The sequence below is a fragment of the Candida orthopsilosis genome (assembly GCF_000315875.1).
Source record: "Candida orthopsilosis Co 90-125, chromosome 7 draft sequence".
Lineage (NCBI taxonomy): Eukaryota > Fungi > Ascomycota > Pichiomycetes > Serinales > Debaryomycetaceae > Lodderomyces > Lodderomyces orthopsilosis.
This window is the reverse complement of record NC_018301.1, coordinates 747536-767162: the sequence shown is the minus strand read 5'-3', so window position 1 is coordinate 767162 and position 19627 is coordinate 747536. Positions and strand designations below refer to the sequence as shown.

Sequence of the window (19627 nt, the reverse complement as noted above, 5' to 3'; positions counted from 1 at the left end):
ACAAAGTGCTACTTTCGATTGATATATATTCTATGTATAATGTTTAATTTTATATCAAAGGTTGTTGTTTTCGCTTGTCGCAATCTCACTTTAATGTCGTGAAAAATTCTCAATCAAATGTGCAACTGATTAAACAAAACTTTATCAAGAACCAACTCCAAGAGAGTCTTCTCAACACACACACATAGAGATGGATTACGATGAAGATGAATTAGACTACAACTCGCAAGACGAGCTAGACCAATTTGAGGAAGATAAATTAACGAATGAAGAATACGAATTACTACATGAACTATTGCCCCAATTGAAAGCAAAGTTGAAGTCTTTTAATGACGACATACCGGAATTAGCATTGAAAGAAGCTCTCTACTTCAACTACTTTGAACTAGAGCCATCAATTGAAGAACTAAAGTCCAATTTTAAGAGTATGTATTTGATATTGTACTAACATTCCATCGTCTTCTACAAAAGCAATGGCAACGAGAGAAAAAAATAATGGCAGGCTATACTTTTCAACCATAGGATCTATTAGTCAAACATGTCGAAATTAGCACAATTGGCCAAACTACGAGCTCAGCAAAGAGAAAAGCAATCGACACATATTCTGGATGAAGCTCCATCGCCGAAGGAGGCTCCTTCTCAAGTGACATCAAAGTTGTCGCGATTAGCGAAAGCAAGATCGGGACAATCATCAAGTTCGATCTTGGACCAATTTACATCTAACACGTCAAACCTGAAAGAAGGATCAACAAGGCTGCCGACTCCAACCATACTAAGGAAAAAACATGGAAGGACCGAAACACCGCCTTCAGAAATCATACCGACAGGCACATTACTTGCTCAACACGATCTTTCAGAATCACCAATTTCGCTTACCATTGCATTAGATGACTCCATCATTTCAAGAACTCCAAACGATGATATATCCATATTCTGGTTTCAAGGGAGAGCCAGCGATGCCCAAGATGAATTTAAACGAAGACGATTGAATGATACCATTTTCCAACCTATTACTAACATTGATGTCCCTGTAGAAAAAATCACGAAGGTGCAAAATAACTTCAACAAGCCATCACCTGATGACGAGATTCTAAATGCACAGAAACAAGCATTCGAAGGGGTTGGAAACTTGAAGATTGACGAAGCACCAAAGGAGAAAAGCGCAAGTAAAGTTAAAGAAACCAAACCGTTAAAGAAGGTTGACATTGACAAAGAATTAACGAGTAACCCGCAATTCAGCAAACCTCACAAATCCTTTGTCGTTATTGGCCATGTCGATGCAGGAAAGTCAACACTTATGGGAAGACTATTGTTCGATTATGGTATAGTCGACGCCAAAACAGTCAACAAACTAGTTAAAGAGAGTGAGAAAATAGGTAAAGGTTCTTTTGCTTTGGCATGGATTATGGACCAGACAGAAGAAGAGAGAAGTCATGGAGTTACTGTAGACATCTGTGCTACTGATTTTGAAGTTGAAAGTACTAAATTCACTGCCATTGATGCTCCTGGTCACAGAGATTTTGTTCCACAATTGATAGGCGGTGTTTCCAATGCAGACTTTGCCTTATTGGTAATCGATTCGATAACTGGTGAGTTTGAGGCAGGATTTGCTTTAGATGGACAAACGAAAGAACACACAATATTAGCCAAGAACTTGGGAATTGAAAAGATTTGTGTTGTTGTAAATAAGATGGATAAGGAGAATTGGAGTGAAAATAGATTCGAAACAATAAAGACCCAAATGTTGGAGTTTTTGACTAGCCTGGGTGTGGATTTCAAACCAGAGCAAATTGATTTTGTTCCGATTTCGGGACTAACTGGCAATAATGTGGTAAAGAGGGACCAATCTATTGAGCCTTTCAAATGGTACACAGGTCCCACATTAGCACAATACATTGAAAATGTTCCATTGGCAACAATCAGTGAAACGAATATATCCCAAGAGCCATTCTATCTCTCGGTTCATGACGTCTATAAAGATAAAGGTGATTTGAAAGTGATTGGTAAGATAAACAGCGGGTTTATACAGACAAGAGAGACTGTTGTGTTCCACCCAAGTGGAGAGAGGTTGCAAGTACTGTCCATACTAGTATCTCAACAAACAGTTGATTTTGCAATTGGTGGTCAATTGGCTACTTTGTTGTTCAAAAGTAGTCAGGTGTCTAATGACTCAGCAGATATTGTACGTATTGGAGATGTTGTGTCAAAGGTACAATCATCGATTAAAACTGTGAAAAAATTCATTGCATCTGTTAACTTGTTCAATATAGACAAACCACTTTTGGTAGGTATGCCATTTATATTATTCAGAAACAGCAGTCAAGTCCCTGCCAGAATTACCAATATTATTGAAATCACAGACTCGACCAAGAAGAAGAAAAAGAGGCTTTTACACTTGACTTCAAAACAAAATGCAATTGTCGAAATTGAGGTTGATGGCGGTGCGTCATTACCATTGACTACCTACGAGGACAATGCAAAATTGGGCAGAATAGTTCTTCGTAGAGAAGGGCTCACAATAGGGGCAGGAAAAGTAACTGAAATTAGATTGAGTAGCCACTAATACATCGTTCAGTGGAGTAAATGGACTAAGCGAACGATGCTAGCAAAAAAAATTTCGTTCTATATAAACTTTAAAAAATCTACAATGACCAAAAGACAACCCAATAGGATACAAATAGTAACCAAGTAATTGGTTCCTCTTTTGTTTCTTCTTGTTGCCTTATTCAATGTTCGGTTACCCTCTTTGACTTCCAACTCGACTTGTGAATGGGTGTCCATCAAATTATCGATTTGATCTCCTTGCTCTTGCAATTTAAAGCTTAATTCGTTTTGGATATTTACAATGTCAAGAATGGATTGTTGTATGTTATCAACCTGGTTCAATTGAGCTGTTTTCAAATTGAGTAATTCTTTGTTTTCTGATTCCAATTCTTGAATTTGTTCCTGACTCATTTCGAATTGTGGTGTTTCCTCCTCTTTTTCTATATCTTGTTGTATTCGATCCAAGCTAGTGAACATTTTTGAGTTATCCAAATCTTTCTCTAGATCATCATTGATATTTTGAAAGTTTAATGAATTTAGTTGTTTTTCACGTTGGATTCGTTTGCGTTGCATTTTTTCATAGGTTTTGGATAAGTTGACTAATGATTCCATCAAGAATCGTAACACTTGATGTCTATGACTAGCCTCAGTTTCAAAATAGAGGTCTTGTTCATTGCCATCTTGGAAAAACCATCGTTTCTGTAGCGTTGCCTTAATCATTTGTTTCCTTTTCGTCTCATATGTTTCTAACGCCCCTATCTTCTTGAAGCATTGTTGAACTCTGGTATTGAATTGTTCATCAATCTTGTCTTTAGATACTGAGTTAGATGCATTGTCAGATACAGCAAGGTACTCCGCCTTGATTTCTGTGATGAAATGACTTAGATTGCTTAAAATTTGGTAAAATTCAATACATTCTTTATTGAAGCTGTCTTTGATTAGATATAATGGTTGTTCTTTGGATTGTGGATGCTTTTGGGGCTTGATTTCAGACTGAACAATGTTTACACATTGGTTGAATACCGGTGTTAAGTCAGTCATTTTTAATGATGTTTGTTGACAGAGTGGTTTTGCGTTGTTTCATTTTTCTTCTTTTTGATCTTCTACATTGAAGTTTTAGGCAACTACATAAAATTCATCATAAACTATACACTTACCCAGAGAGGTAATCAGTACACTTGGTAATCTCGACAGCATCAACGTGGCCATTGGGGTACTCTACTTTGATTGTATCAGTGTCGTACAAGATATTCCACCTGCCCAAAAATTCATCACCATTGGGGTTGGGATTCTTCTCATTGTACTCCTTCTTCTCCTCGGGAGACAACCTGACATACTTTGCGTACTCTGGGGCACCTGGTGTCAAAATGTTATCAGCAGTAATCACGGTACCTGGTGCAATAAAGTTAAGCGACTCTAACTCTCTCAAATCAGGAACATACAAATCCTTCCAATGATCAATGAAGATGAAATCCAATGCTTTAAACAGGCCATTTTTGTTGAGTCTCTCTTTGAAGTCAACCAATGTGTAGGATGCTTTTCCCACAATAATTTCGATCTTCTTGGACAATCCAGCTAAACGGATAACATCAGTAGCAATTTTAGCAAATTCTGGATTCACTTCAAAACTGTAATACTTGGCCTCGGGATCTTGGATCAACTCATTGGCAAACAAGACTGCAGAGTATCCCAAGTATCCACCTAATTCAATCATCACTTTAGGTTTCTTTTCTCTAATTTCGGTAGTGATCAATTCACCCTTCTGACGACCAATGTCCATAAAATGTTCCCCATAGTCGTCAATTACCTTCAAGACCTCCAATGGTTTTCCTTTAATTGCATCAACTTTGTCTTGAGGCAAGTTTAAGATATATTCATGGAATTTTTGTTCCTTGGTTTTTTCAGCTGTATTGGATGTAGACATTATGCGATCAATGGTTATTATAAATCGGGCTAGTGGTGTGATGAAGAAATTGTGTGTGTGAGCAAAAAGCAATTGATGTATGTATTTCAAAGACAATCGGGGAGAATATACCTCTATATATATATATGAATTGTTGATTGGTACGGCACTTCAACTATTTCCAAGCTAAAGCAAGTTACTCCCTAGTCAGTATAATTTAGTTAAAGCCCCTCGAATTTGGTCACCATAAACCCAGAATTGTGTGAGAGGCACTAAAAATTCTCGATCCGTATCGTCGTTCCGCATTTCGGCTTTAGGTGCTTTGTTATCTTTTCAATCAGCAACACGGGGTAACCGCCACAGTTACCAGTAATTAGTATATAATAGGCATTTGCGAGAGCGGAAAAGCCTCTTAGTGACTTTCTGATATGTGAGTTTCTAGTGCAACTTGATATTTGTTACCTACGAGAAAGAGTGAAAACTATTTATCTCCGGAAACTATCATCAAAAGCTGGTGTAGATTGTGGGCTAAGTTGCGCTAATTTATTATTTTCCTTTCACAGCCACCTCCCTGAATGGAACCAAAGCTCATTACTTCAACAGAATAGCTTTGCTAAGAAATGCCACTATTTTAGTGAGATGATATAGTTACAACGCTATGAATCATTAACGAACCTGCTTCTTTTAACACTTCTTAATTATGCTGCATTGCCACAAGCTCAGGGGACACTGTCTCGCTTCCTAAGAATGTATTGTGGTTCATTGGATTGTGGGTTATTGATTTGTGTGCCCCACGAAGTCGACATCGATTGAAGGGCATCAGAAAATCAAATCTGCGCGACACAAATACTCCCACAGCATCATTCGCCCCTACTCTTCAATATATTTACAATGGCTGAAACAATGATCTCAACCCCAACAGAGACCCTCTCTTCACTTCTAGATAAATTCGCACAACTCAAGCAAAAACGACAGGAGGCAATTAAACTCAACAAGGCGGATGTGGCTCAAGAGACAAGAAGGCAAAAGCTCACATCACTTCAAGCAAAATCATCCCATCATCATGAAGCTGATTCGCGAAAGAGCCTTAGTGATAGTGAAAGAGTCATGGAGTACACAATAGAGGAATGTGAAGCTTGGGAAGAGAGGCGACAGAGAAAAATGAATACTGGTATTCAGGATCAAGACAAATTAGCAGAAGCTTCGTACTACAAAGAGATCAAGGAATTGAAAGTAGACAAAGAGGCTTACCTAAACAGTAAGAATGATTCCGATGTGGCAAATGTCGACAAAGACGTGAAAGAAGAAGTTAGCGCCATGGTCAAAAATTCCAAAGACCGAAAGTTCAATAAGAAACGAGGACGTACAGATGATGAAGCTGGAAATTATATCAGTGAAAAAAACAGGCAGTTCAACTTAAAACTCAATCGACAATACGATTAACAACTGCTTCATAGGGAGAGTACACTATTTTGTATGTTTGTAGTTGATCCCTTGATGAAAGATAGCTCCATGTCCACATATTGATCTATACGTAGCAACCGCAGCTATATTACAAAAAGACATTGGTGTTGTTGTCTTTATCTAGTAGTAGCACACTTGTTTTCTCTATCTTTAAGGAATGCCTCACATTCTTACCTAATCAATGATTCTTTGTCAAGCGAAAAATTTACTTCGTGAAATATTTTGTATGAACCAGCGTTGAACTGAACCTGATCAGTTGACAATCAATCTCAATCATCAACATCTAAACAATAGCAATTTGATACATTCTTCATATTGAGAGCAACTGTACCTCATTGCTCTGCATCAATCAATATCATACAAAAGGATTAATCAAACATCGCAATCTTGCAAATATGTCGGACAAAGAAAAAGAAATTGTTGATCACGAGGAAGATCAGTCGGGTTCAGAAGGGGAAGGAGATGACGTCAACAGAGACTCCATAACCGACTCTTCTGAAGAGGAAGATGATGATGACAACGAAGAAGAAATTCAGAAAGTTCGTGAGGGGTTCATAGTGGATGACGAAGACGAAGAAATAGAATCGAAAAAGAAAAGAAGACACAAGAAAAGAAAGAGGGAAAGAGAACGTCAAGAGGAAAACGATGCATTGGATGAAGATGATCTCGAATTACTTTTGGAGAATTCTGGTGTCAAACCACGCGGTCAAGGAAATAAACTCAAAAGATTAAAGAGGAAAACATCAGAAGAGGAGGGTGCTTTACAAGCGGAAGCATCAAAAGAAGGTGAGCGTCAGTCAAGAACAGCTTCAGCAGTACCAGATATATTTGCTGATGATGATGATGATGAATTGGATGAGGGGTTAGCAGACCACGATTTAGATGAAAGAGAAGCTATACCTCGCGATAGATCAAACATATTGGATGAGTTCGAGGACTTCATTGAGGAGGACGAATTGTCGGACGAGGATGAAGAGACAAGAAAGCAAAGACAACTCGAAAGACAGAGGGTGAAGAAGAGTGGTCCAAAACTCGATACGTCCAAATTGTCAAACGTGGACAGAAAGAGTTTGCAAGAGTTATTTGAAGTCTTCGGTGATGGTCGCGAATACGAATGGGCATTAGATGCACAAGAGGATGAAGACTTAGGTGCTGCAGGTAATGAGGACCCAACATCCTTAGACGAAGTGTTTGAACACTCTGAGTTGAAGGAACGTATGTTGACGGAAGAGGATAACTTGATTCGTATCATCGATATTCCAGAACGATACCAAAAATACCGCTCCTCTTTAACATATATTGATCTAGATGACAACGAGTTGGAGCTAGAGAAGCAATGGGTTGCCGATGCCATGTTGCAAGAGAGAAAAGCATTCAAAGGTGGCTTCTTAGAGCAACCATTCAAGGACGCAGTGGGTCAGGTTGTGGAATTTGTGTCAAAGAAATCTTACGAAGTGCCGTTCATTTGGTCCCATCGAAGGGATGACTTGTTGTACTCGGACTCCGAAGGCACTGGAGTACATAAATTGTTGTTTGAAGATGATTTATGGAGAATAGTCAAATTGGATATCGAGTACCACTCTCTTTATGAAAAACGTATGAATATGGAAAAATTAATTGAAGAATTGGGTATTGACGATGATTTAACCATGGATTTGAAGTCTTTAAACACAATGGTGGCTGTTCAAGACACGCAAGACTATATTAACTTCAACTATGCCAAGGAGATTCAAAACTTGTCAAATAAAGAGAATCACGAAGAGGGAGACTCGGATGATAAGGCCAGAAGTACAAACAAGAGTAAGAAACATTCGAAATATGCTCTATTCGACAGAATCAAATCCAATATTTTGTATGATGGTGTCGAAGCGTACGGTATCACTGCCAAGCAATTCGGGGAGAATGTACAAGACCAAAGTTCGCAAGGTTTCAATGTGACGTATAGAATTCATGCCACTGATGACTCACAGGAGTCTCCTGATTTCGTAATTGACAAATTGGTTGATGACGAGGAAGCTTTGTTTAGGGATCAAAAGACTGCCAAAGATGCAATAAGACGTACGTTTGCAGAGGAAATTTTTCATAACCCAAAGATCAGACATGAAGTAAGATCTACTTTTGCTTCCTTTGCCTCAATCAGTGTCGCTATCACTGAAAAGGGAAGAAACACTATTGACAACTATAGTCCCTATGCCGACATTAAGTACGCCATTAATCGTTTCCCTTCGGAACTTGTGCAGACCCCCGATGTATTTTTGAGAATGTTGGAGGCCGAAAAATTGGGCTTAGCTGTGGTCACCGTTGAGCCAAGACATTTTGAAGACTGGTTCCAAAGTATATTCAACTGCTTGAAATCAGACGGATCTTCTGAAGTTTCAGACCAATGGAACAAAGAAAGAGAGATTGTTTTGAGATTGGCGTTTAAGAAGTTGTGTGCGATGGTTGCCTTGAATACCAAGGAAGATTTAAGACGTGAATGTGAGAGATTAATTGCTCTGGAGGTGCGTACAAAATTCGTCGCAAAGCTTGATCAAGCCCCTTTCACGCCATATGGATATGATAGGGGAACAAAACCAAATGTGTTGGCCTTGACATTTGGTAAAGGTGACTATGATAGTGCTGTTGTGGGTGTATTTGTCAAAGATTCCGGCAAGGTTCAGGATTTTTTCAAATCCGATACCAATCCGATCAGAGACTCAGAGAGTGAGGAAACATTCAATGGGCAATTGAAGGAGTATTTTGACAAAAATTTGAAATTCGATAAACCAGATGTGTTGGTGGTTTCCGGCTTCAATGCCAATAGTAAAAGATTATACGACATCTTGACAAAATTTGTTGCAGAAAATGGCATTACTGTGAATATTGAGGAGGTTGATAAGTCTTCTCAGGTACCATTGATCAATGTAATCTGGGGCCCCGATGAGACTGCTAGGTTGTATCAGAACTCAGAAAGAGCTAAGTCTGATTTTCCAGACAAACCCCAATTAGTTAGATATTCTATTGGAGTCGCCAAGTATGTTCAAGATCCCCTCTTGGAATACATCTCTTTGGGTCAAGATATTTTGTCGCTTTCTTTCCACGAGCATCAAAAACTCATACCCAATGATTTGGTGAACGAAGCATTGGAATCAGCATTTGTTGATCTTGTTAATGTGACTGGTGTTGATATCAATATAGCTGTGCGTGATTCATATGTGGCACAAGCATTGCAATATATTGCCGGTCTTGGCCCGCGTAAGGCTTCAGGATTGGTGAGAAACATAGTCAATAACTTAAACTCCACTTTAATCGCAAGAAGCGATTTGATTGAGGAAGAATTGACTACCGCCAACATCTTTATTAATTGTGCTTCTTTCTTGTATATCCCCGTTGACAACCAAGTTGATACGCTTTCCTCGGCGGTTGAGTTGTTAGATGCCACCAGAATACATCCAGAAGATTACGAATTAGCCAGAAAAGTAGCAGCAGATGCTATTGATATGGACGAGGAGGATTTTGCAGAGGACCATTCTAGTGCAATCCAAAAGTTGTATAGCGAAGATGTCACTAAAGTCAACGACTTGAACCTTGTTGAATATGGTAAGGAGTTGCAGATCAAGCTCAGTAAAAAGAAGTTTGCAACTTTGTTGATGATTAAAGATGAATTGGTCAACAACTATGAGGAGTTGAGAAGAAAATTTAGGATTATGGACGATGTTGAAGTTTTCACCATGTTGACGGGAGAGACTCGTAAATCATTTGGACGTGGTCTGGTGGTTCCTCTTACTATTGTTAAGGTTGGAAAGAATTATCGTGACCCCACAGCCAGGATTAGATTCGCCAAAGGTGTCACATCATCTATGGTGCAGGCAAACATCGAAGAAGACAAGATTCCAAGTGATCTCGATCTTGTGCAGGGACAGGTGGTGCAAGCTGTTGTAATCGAAGCCTTCTACGATTCATTTACATCAGTGATGAGTTTGTTGAGAGATGACATAAAACGAGCATCGACACCAAGGATTGTTAAGGAGAGCAACAAATGGAACTTTAGAGCCGAGGAAGAGGACTGGCAAAGAGAGAGGGAGAAGGAGAAAGCACAACTTGCTAAGACGAGGAACATTCAGCATCCATTGTACCATAACTTCAACTATAAACAAGCCGAGGAGTTTTTGGCTCCTCAAAGCTTGGGGGACTGTGTTATACGTCCATCATCAAAAGGTCCCAAGTACCTTACCATTACTTGGAAAGTGGGCAATAACTTGTTTCAGCATCTCTCAGTGCAGGAACGTACGAGAGGTAAATTCAAAGAGTATGTTGTTGATGGCAAAACCTACTCCGATTTGGATCAATTGATTTTCCAACATATTCAAGCCATTTCGAGAAAAGTTGATGAAATGGTTCATCATCCTAAATTCAGGACTGGTACGATGGCGGAGGTCACTGAATGGTTGGAGTCGTATACAAAGGCCAACCCAAAGAACTCAGCTTATATCTTTTGTTATGATCATAAGAATCCAGGATACTTTTTACTTTTATTCAAGGTGAATGTTGACACTCCGATCAAGACTTGGCATGTTCGCACAGAAACGGATGGTTATGCATTAAAAAACTTTTTGTACACTTCGATGACAAAATTGTGTAACGGTTTTAAGCAAGTGTTTAAGTCATATTCCAATCCCCTGAGCCAAGCTGCTCCGTCTTCAGGATATGGATACAATGGATATTAGAAGAAACAGAACTATGTTTGTGTTTAGGAAAATAAATTATCTTTCTTATTTTGTATTACTTGAATTTACGATAACCTAAACGTAATTTTGACCGTAAACTATCTCCATCAACATAGGTACCCATCAACCAACGGTCGCCTCCATTTGAATCGGAAAACTCATTCCTCGAATGTAATACACGACGATTTTCGAAAAGGACGCAAGTTCCTTCCTTCATTTTAACTTCGTAATGATTAGCGGGGTCATTGATAAATTTTTCGAATAACCGGAACCCACGAATGAAGTCATCAAACATTTCATAAGCTGGGTCTTTTTTAGTAATTCCAATTTCAAAGGGGCCCTGGAATGGCGGTGAATAGTTTATAGCATGGATTTTGGGAAAGTCTCCTGTAATCGCCATATCTTCAATGATAAGTGGTCTCTTGTAGTAGTAATACTCATTATTGTTATCATAGTGGAAGGTAATTGGAATCTTCGTAAGGGCGGTGTACGCGGTTGGATCAACTTGACGAACATGTTCAGCAGCCAAGAAGGAGTCGCAAAAGATATTTTCTCCACCCAAGGTTGAATTATCAATTGCATGCAACATTTGCACACCGGGAGGTGATTCATAATACAACAAGTCCATATGCAAGGGCAAAAATGTATTTGTATAAGCCAAGTTCTTGGCCTCAGTTTTTAAATTCTTGACGTCAAATAAGGATCCATAAAAGGTTTTGCGAATGTAACCGAACCTCTCTGCCAATTTAGCCACTGGCCATTGAGCCACATTTGATTCATCCATTTTCTCTAATATGGGTCTTGGTATGTTATCGATAAAGCATAATCCATACTTGTTCATGTTGAACACTGCATCGAAAAAGGTTTTTTCATCGTTCAAATAGGCCTCGTAATCATGATGCAAGGAGTCCAAATTGGCAATTAATTCCTTATTATCCCACAATTTCCTATCCTTATCAAAAAAAAAATCCTCTCTTGGGCCAGCTGGAGTTGAATATTTCTTTAAAAATGACGCTGAGTAAGTTGAGTTGAGAAGTTCACCTTTGTTATTCCATTGGATATTGAGTTTGTTGTCGACAACTGATGGTTTTTGCGTGATGGATAGATCGGTCGCTGCTTCAGCTGTGGTAAACAATTTTTGGCTTGTTGAAGCGTCTACAGATTTTGGGGAGGTACATGCATCACGTAGGAAAGTATTTTTGAATGTCACCGTCTTTCCATCCAAATTGACTGAAACTTCTTTGTTATTGAAGTTTACAAAAGATATTGTCGATTGGAGCCTGAAGTGGCTCAACTGAGATCTTCCTATTCGTCTCAACATTGGAATGTAGTTGTTGAAGTTGTGGGTATGAGCTTGTCAAGCTCTTTTGAAAAATCTGGTGATTTTTTTTTGTTTTATTCATTTTTTAGTATTTGGTAAATCCGGGGTCTAAAACCAAATGCGGAAAAAAGCGAAAGTGAAAATTTTGCTTATACTGAAGAGGGACCGAAAAAAAATTGGCTGCAAATTGTAGAGTACACACGACAAAGTACGCTGCGAGCGTTTGTCCATGGATAGCAATTTGTCTCAAACCGCATGGGGGGAGAAAGTATCTCTTGACTCTTATAAATAACTGTTCACTTGACTTCGAACAAAAGGTTGTAATAAAACTAAAGAAAACAATTCTTTTCCACGTATTGTGATATGGTCAAGAGTTTCTCCTCAATATTGAGTGCAGAGATTGATACAGAAAATGAGTCCTGGCAAATAAATGAGATGTTTGGTGTACATGTTACAAGAGGTCAAGGCCAACACACCAACGGGCATCACCACACATCCATTGAATTCATTGCTACAAATTTATGGGGCTCTACACTTTTTCAAAGGGCATAGTGGCGGAAACAATAAACCGTGCCAGGCCAGGAACTGAATCAGGTGGAAGAGCGGGCAGTGAAATCACATTTCCAAGCTTACTTTATGTTGTTATTTTCGTTATAGTTGAATTCATCATTTGAGTTGGTGAGGAAATGGAGAGCACTATGATGTTGGTGTGTTGTATGTATCTATGGGTATCGTTTGTGTGTTGTATGTCGTATATACTTGTGTGTCGTGTTTGTATGGTTTGTGTAATTCACCAAAATGTTTTGTTGATTATGATTATACTTATTTTTTTTTTCGCGTATTTTTCTCATTGGTAAGGTAAAGCAAAACAACAATCAGTCTTAAAGTGCATTCATTCAAGTTCAATACATTGAATTGCAATCAATTTAGCAAATATATCCCCAGACCAAATCAAAGGAAAGAGGTTTATCTCCAGGGAAAGCTATGGATGGTACAGAATTCAATGATGCCAAAGATTCCGGTTCTAATCGTGATGTCTTTAAAAAGAAATTTACATCACTATCGCGACCCAGACAGCCATTAAGAGAAACAAATGCTAACCTACCCACGCTTCTGTTCAAATGGAATAAAAAGCACACTCTGTCATATTCACCACCAAAGGGAAAAGATGGTAGGAAGTCATCACCAAGTAAACTTACCAATGCTACAAATATCGTCTCCCCAACAGCAAATAAAACAAAAGAGGAACATAAATTAGCGAGAATAGGGCAAACCACACCCCATTCTGTTGTCAGAATTCCAATTGAAGTTAGTGCTAACCAATTCCGACAAGGTTTAGAGAAGGATGAAGGTGTTATACCGACAGGGGACGATGTTACAAAACACCCTGCTTCTGAGAGCCGAGAAGGGGCGTCTCAAACACATGAGAAAGGTTTGACCACTTCAAGGAAAAGAGGAAGGGATATTGTGAAAAAGGAAGAGATTGAACAGAGTAGAACAAGTACTATACGAAGAAAGCTTTCAACTACGGATAAGGTAGAACAAGTTGATAAGTACCTAAAAATGGATAGCTCAGACAAGTCTTCTCGTGCCGTGGAAATGGATCGTGAAACATTCCATGAAGCCTCACTTGTTAGACACAAAGACCCACCAAAGAGTGATAATGCCGAATTAACTGTCATGAAAGAAAAAGACTACATTTCTCAAGCACATGTTGAGAACTGGGAGCAAACTGGTGCCATCAATTCCAAAGTAAGTCAACATCAGCACATTGAGCCACCACCTCAACAAGAAAAAACGAGAACTTTGATTGATACACACAACACTGCAAAAGCTAGCAATGTCCATTTTAAAGATTCTAAGGTACCCCTTCAAGTGTTGGATACTAACAAGCTCGACCGCAAGCTGCTAGAAAGACCAGAAAAACGAAAGCTTGCTCAACAACAGGCCCAATATCAGAAAGGAACCTCGAGGTTGTCAGGTGAGGAATTGTTTCAATGGCAACAATCATGGAAGAAAATCATGAGAGAATCAGTGGTCTTTTTTGAAGGAACACACGATTTCCAACTGTCTGAATACAAAAAAGCAGTCAAGTATCTCAAGTACGTTGGTTCCGAGATTGCCCCATTTTATCGCACAAATGTCACTATAATAATATCGAAGCGTACCTACGATGACAGAGTGGAATATCCATCGAATGATATATTTTCAAATGTTCCTAAGTTCAAGACAAAGGTGTGGAGCTATGAAAAACTATTCAGGTTTATGAAAAACTTGGGGTTGAGCAATGTTTCTGATGATCAGCTTTCGACAGATGCTAATGCAAATACTTCCACAGCAGCAAACAACAACTTGTACAATTTACTTAAGGAGGAGAAGTTGTATGGTGTAGCGGATAGAGATCCAAATGCAAGGCGTGATGACTACCATTACTTTAGCAAAAACTACTTGTACGTCTACGATTTGAGTCAAACAGTAAGGCCGATTGCTGTCAGAGAATGGGGTAGTGACTACCCGGTTTTGCATTTAACCTTGGATGGAAAATGTCCCTTCATTGACGATCCATCTGATCAAAACCTGGAGAGGAAAAGGTTGAAAAGGTTTAAAAAGTTTGAGGCTACAAAGTCACACCGCCAGGCGTTGAGAGCTGCCACGGAGAGAGTCATCAGTGGTGTATCGCTCTCGGCCGGCCGCTTCAATGGAACAAGCACAAGTACTGACAAGGTGGAAGAGTCATCGCATGGCGAAGTTGAGTTTAGACAACCATTGACGAGAAATTCCTCATGCATTCAATCCAAAGCTGTGGATGCAATGGCATCAGGATTCAATGGAGCTTCTAACGCAGTACAATTTTCCATGGATTCAAACTTGAATAGTACCGCAGTCGCGGCTGGAAACGGATTGGGTCCATCTTTATCTCAAGTGCAATCAAAGAATTTGAATAACCTCAAAAGGAGAATTTTTTTGAAGAGAAAGACATCCGAAAGGAGGGATAAGGAATCAACGCCTGGCTACTGTGAAAATTGTCGTTGCAAATACGATAATTTTGAAGATCATATCTATAGCAACAGGCATCGTAACTTTGCATGCGATGATCGCAACTTTGCCGACATCGACGAATTGATAGCTACTTTGAAAGAAAGCAATTCAATGGGTAACATCACTTCCAATGGTGACTACATATAGGCATATCTACATTTGTAATCTAGATAAATTTTGCATAGTAAAGTAGTGTCGCGTAGATAATGTCGTACAAAAACGGGACCGTTTAAATAATCGGCTGAAAATTTTTAAAGTATTACACTTTATATTGTAACAGGCAATTAATATCAATCACAACATGTTCAACCAGTTACTACATAAACAGCTTGGTAACAAGCGACTACTAACGCGATCATACGCTGATATAATAAATGAGATTCGAAAGAAATCAACAGAGTCGGCGCCTAAAGCGAATCGATTTGCCCAGCAGTATTCGCAACCTAAGACAGATCAAAAAGGATCCCACCTGGGAGTTCGACAAAGAAATCATAGCCATAAGGGAAGTGGAGCTCAAGCTTCAGGCCACAGTGGCTCCAAAAAACCATTTTACAAAGTACAACGTGCATCACCTCATGGAAAATCGCAGCCACGTGCAGTTGGCAGAAACAACTCAAATCCAAATGGAATGAGAGACTTTGACAAACAATTTGCATCAGCAACTCCACAGCTCACAAAGGAGGAAATTGAAAGACAAAAGATGCTCAAGTATGAAGAGCTTCGTAGAGATTTAGCCAGACAAGAGCAGCAAGAGAGACATCAACGTGAAGACACAGTACACATCCAACAGTTGAAGAAGCGTAAAGTTAGAAAAGTCAAAGAACAGAGAAAACCATTGGTCAAGATCCAGCTTCCGCCATTCATTTCTGTCTCTAATTTAGCAACAATCATGCAAGTGCCGTTAAACGACGTGTTTAAAAAATTGGAAGGATTGGGTTTTGAAGATATTCGTCATTCCTACATTTTAGACAAGGAGAACGCAGCCTTGATTGCAGATGAGTATGACATTGAAGTTGAGACAGTCGCTCAGTCTGATGATGATTTATTTCCTGAGCCCGTGAAGGAAGAGTTGTTAAAAGAAAGACCTCCAGTGGTTACTATTATGGGCCATGTTGACCATGGAAAAACCACCATTCTTGATTACTTGAGGAAATCTTCAATTGTTTCAGGTGAATTTGGAGGAATTACACAACACATTGGTGCATTTTCAGTACTTACACCTAAATCACACAAAAAGATTACCTTTTTGGATACACCGGGGCATGCTGCGTTTTTGAAAATGAGAGAAAGGGGCGCAATTATTACTGATATTGTTATTCTTGTGGTTGCTGCTGATGATTCAGTCATGCCGCAAACAATCGAAGCCATAAAACACGCAAAGAAGGCAGGTGTACCAATGATTGTTGCGTTGAACAAATGTGATAAACCTGGTGTTAATGTCGATAAAGTACTTGGCGACCTAGCTGCACAAGATATCGATATTGAGGATTATGGTGGAGAAACGCAAACCGTGCAGGTTTCAGGTAAAACCGGGTTAAACATGGACAAATTAGAAGAGGCAATCATCACCTTGAGTGAATTGAATGATTTTAAAGCAGAGGAAAAAGGGGTGGCTGCTGAAGGTTGGGTGATTGAATCGGAATTAGTGAAAGGCATGGGAAATGTTGCAACTGTTTTAGTACGTCGTGGATCATTGAAGAATGGTGATGTGATTGTTGCTGGTGAAACATTTTGTAAAGTCAGAGGAATGAAGGATGAAAAAGGAAGAGTTGTCAAAGTAGCTGGTCCTTCAACACCAGTTCAAATATGGGGATGGAAAGAATTGCCTGATAGTGGTGATCATATAATCCAAGCCAAGCTGGAACAAATTGCAAAGAAAGTGATTGACTATCGTGTCACTCGAGCACAACAGATCCAAGCATCAAGGGATATTGAAAATATTAATATCAAACGAGCTGAGGAGATTAAAGAAGCTGAACGGTTGGAGAAGATTGCCGAGTTGAAAAAAGCTGGTTTAGATTCCAGCGAATTGGAAAAAGAGGCGCAAGATACGAGAGTCACAAAGTGCAATTACATTATAAAGTCTGACGTATTTGGATCGGCAGAGGCTATCAAGGAGAGCATTCATGAATTGGGGAACGAAGAAGTTCAATCTTGTGTTATTTCCCACTCTGCTGGAGCACCTACTGATAGCGATATCGACATGGCAAAAACCTTCGATGCGACTATATTCTGCTTCAACATTAAACCAATGAAACAAATTCTTCAAAGAGCTGAAAAAGAAAAGGTCAAAATAGTTGAGCACAACATCATTTATAGGTTGATTGAGCAAGTCACTGACGAACTTAGCTCACACTTGAAGCCAAGGATTGAGACAAAAATTCTTGGTGAAGTTGATGTCAAGGACATTTTCACCATTACTCAAGGAAAATCAAAGATCAAAGTTGCTGGCTGTAAAGTGGCTACAGGAGTGATCAAACGTTCATCAGATGTCAAAGTCATGAGAGGTGATAAAGAAGTGTTTAAAGGCACCTTGTCTTCTTTGAAACATGTGAAGGATGATATAAGCGAGGCTCGTAAGGGAAATGAATGTGGATTAGGGTTCCACAACTGGACTGGGTTTGAAGCCGGGGATAAAATTTTGGTGTATGAAGAGATTGAACATAAGAGATACTTGTAAATAGTGAGTGCTTTTGATATATAGAGCGTGATCAGTATCTTTTCTCAGAGGAGCTGTAGAGGAGCAAGTTAAAGCTTATTGCCAGACTTGTTGTAATTGCGCGCCCTCATAAATTGTAGACAAAGGGTAATTCATGCCGGTCTTGCTTGGTATTCTCCATCGTTGTTGTTAAACAACTTAAGGTAAAATAACAGCTGTCTCAACAGTTCCAATATAGCCTCCAAGGTATGTTGAAACGACTGGTGGCAGATTTTGTGTCTAATGCAACTATAATCGCGCATCACACATATTTATGGTACCGAGGAAATTTCACTTTTGACATAATTTTTTCTTGAGCGGCAATCAACAATCTAAGCGAGAGAAGAAAAGTTTTGGTCACTGCTTGTTTCTTTAGAGTTATTGCCAACGCTTCGTACCCAAATAGCAATCATGAGTAATACGTACCAGCCGCTTGACAACTTAAATCCTAAGAATCCCCACTCTTTGGATGATGACCAAAGTCCTCAATATGCAGACTCACCACCCCCATTTACCCAAACTGAGTCTTCCACTTCAGGGCAAGGAACATCGTCATTACAAGAAGATTTGGAAGAAGGGACCAGTCAATTACCAACTCAAAAGAACCCATCCCCTGGTAATCCTGATGGCCGGATTATGTTTTGTTTGTTTATTGGGTTTATTTCATTTGGTGCGTCAATGATAATGTTATTAGGAGAAGGAGGTCCAACTGCCCAAATATTTGGTATATTGACACTAAATATTTCGATATTTTTGACCTGCGTTGCTGGAGCTATCGTGTTTGATATTGAGAGAATAATGGGAGAAAGAACATTCATAAAAGGGGTCGTTTATGGGCTCGGTTTCACCGTTTTGTTTCTGGCGGTTTGTATGTTTATCAAGTGGAAAATGAGCTAAAGCATATTGGAGACTAGCAGCTCTCTAATTCTGATTAATGCACCATTAGAGGTGAATCCGTTTGGTTGAATTATGGAGACTTTCTCCCTTAAGAGCAACAACACTGTTTTGCGCCTGAAATGTTTAGTGAACTTATATGTGTTGGATCAGCTGCAATTGGCTTTATATTCATATATCCTGGTTTTTTAATCAATAAGTAGACCCCTTTTGAGTGGTTATCGACTGAAGTTAATATTTGTAGTCCTAATCCTCCTACATTCTTATAATCATGACTATGGATGCATTTACTTTTACCACAAGCCCGGGAGTATACTCAAAAATGGGCTTTAGGTAATTGGCATTAAAGGGGTATTATCATCTTGTTGGGCCAATTACAAAAGCTATTCAATACTGACGAACGACGATGATATCTAAGCTATATCGCTACCATGAATATAGTTAAATCTAGAAAAATTTGTGTAACCGCTAGACTAAACTCAATTCCCAGCTTCGTTAGCATACAATTAAACTCTGTCATTAACACACCAACTACCCACAGCAGTATGACCTATAACTACCAACCAGTTGATTCCTTTCACTCCAAGCAGCCTTCTTATCCCCAAGAAGACGGAAGCACCGATTATACAGAACCACCTCCCCCATTTGGACATACATCAACCTCGCAGCAAAACCCTTCCTCATTACCTGATGACATGGAATGTCTAGTTGAAGCTTCACCAGAGAAAGAAAGAGAATGTCCAGAAAGTTGTGGAAAGATTTTCTTCACAAGCTTTGTTTCAACAGCCTTATTCGTGGCGTCGTTATTTATGCTAAGTCAAGAAGGCACCATGCTTCAGTTGTTTGGTATCTTGATAATAAACTTTTCAATATACTTCTTATTAATCAGTAGTGCCATGATATTTAATGCCGTGGAAATACTTGGTGAAGAAAAATTTTTAAACCGGTGCATTGGTGGGTGTTTTATTACGGTTATGATTCTGCTTTTTTGGATAGTCATGAAGGCCATTGTCTAATTATGATGTTTAATGCCGTGGAAATACTTGGTGAAGAAAAAA

General features: G+C 39.2%; 10 protein-coding genes across 10 annotated transcripts; 7 read left to right on the top strand and 3 right to left on the bottom strand. All coding sequences in view use genetic code 12, as the record gives it.

Annotated features, from left to right (window-relative positions):
* Positions 1-190: 190 nt before the first annotated feature.
* CORT_0G03730 (Hbs1 protein) lies at positions 191-2563 on the top strand (the record flags this gene model as incomplete). The annotated part of the gene is made up of 2 exons (XM_003871125.1): positions 191-425; positions 1035-2563. 2 exons carry the CDS (start codon positions 191-193, stop codon positions 2561-2563), a joined length of 1764 nt encoding a protein of 587 aa, XP_003871174.1.
* Positions 2564-2622: 59 nt separating this feature from the next.
* Positions 2623-3585, bottom strand: CORT_0G03720 (Ufe1 protein; the record flags this gene model as incomplete). The annotated part of the gene is made up of 1 exon (XM_003871124.1): positions 2623-3585. One exon carries the CDS (start codon positions 3583-3585, stop codon positions 2623-2625), a length of 963 nt encoding a protein of 320 aa, XP_003871173.1.
* A 112-nt stretch (positions 3586-3697) lies between these two features.
* On the bottom strand, positions 3698-4468 carry CORT_0G03710 (catechol o-methyltransferase; the record flags this gene model as incomplete). Its single annotated transcript, XM_003871123.1, has 1 exon — positions 3698-4468. One exon carries the CDS (start codon positions 4466-4468, stop codon positions 3698-3700), a length of 771 nt encoding a protein of 256 aa, XP_003871172.1.
* Positions 4469-5338: 870 nt separating this feature from the next.
* On the top strand, positions 5339-5890 carry CORT_0G03700 (hypothetical protein; the record flags this gene model as incomplete). Its single annotated transcript, XM_003871122.1, has 1 exon — positions 5339-5890. The coding sequence occupies one exon, from the start codon at positions 5339-5341 to the stop codon at positions 5888-5890; it is 552 nt and encodes a 183-aa protein (XP_003871171.1).
* A 416-nt stretch (positions 5891-6306) lies between these two features.
* Positions 6307-10617, top strand: CORT_0G03690 (Spt6 protein; the record flags this gene model as incomplete). Its single annotated transcript, XM_003871121.1, has 1 exon — positions 6307-10617. The coding sequence occupies one exon, from the start codon at positions 6307-6309 to the stop codon at positions 10615-10617; it is 4311 nt and encodes a 1436-aa protein (XP_003871170.1).
* A 55-nt stretch (positions 10618-10672) lies between these two features.
* Positions 10673-11938, bottom strand: CORT_0G03680 (butyrobetaine dioxygenase; the record flags this gene model as incomplete). The annotated part of the gene is made up of 1 exon (XM_003871120.1): positions 10673-11938. The coding sequence occupies one exon, from the start codon at positions 11936-11938 to the stop codon at positions 10673-10675; it is 1266 nt and encodes a 421-aa protein (XP_003871169.1).
* A 984-nt stretch (positions 11939-12922) lies between these two features.
* On the top strand, positions 12923-15124 carry CORT_0G03670 (Dbf4 Cdc7p-Dbf4p kinase complex regulatory subunit; the record flags this gene model as incomplete). The annotated part of the gene is made up of 1 exon (XM_003871119.1): positions 12923-15124. One exon carries the CDS (start codon positions 12923-12925, stop codon positions 15122-15124), a length of 2202 nt encoding a protein of 733 aa, XP_003871168.1.
* Positions 15125-15278: 154 nt separating this feature from the next.
* Positions 15279-17657, top strand: CORT_0G03660 (Ifm1 translation initiation factor; the record flags this gene model as incomplete). The annotated part of the gene is made up of 1 exon (XM_003871118.1): positions 15279-17657. One exon carries the CDS (start codon positions 15279-15281, stop codon positions 17655-17657), a length of 2379 nt encoding a protein of 792 aa, XP_003871167.1.
* Positions 17658-18086: 429 nt separating this feature from the next.
* Positions 18087-18572, top strand: CORT_0G03650 (Tsr4 protein; the record flags this gene model as incomplete). Its single annotated transcript, XM_003871117.1, has 1 exon — positions 18087-18572. One exon carries the CDS (start codon positions 18087-18089, stop codon positions 18570-18572), a length of 486 nt encoding a protein of 161 aa, XP_003871166.1.
* Positions 18573-19000: 428 nt separating this feature from the next.
* Positions 19001-19585, top strand: CORT_0G03640 (Tsr4 protein; the record flags this gene model as incomplete). Its single annotated transcript, XM_003871116.1, has 1 exon — positions 19001-19585. The coding sequence occupies one exon, from the start codon at positions 19001-19003 to the stop codon at positions 19583-19585; it is 585 nt and encodes a 194-aa protein (XP_003871165.1).
* Positions 19586-19627: the final 42 nt, after the last annotated feature.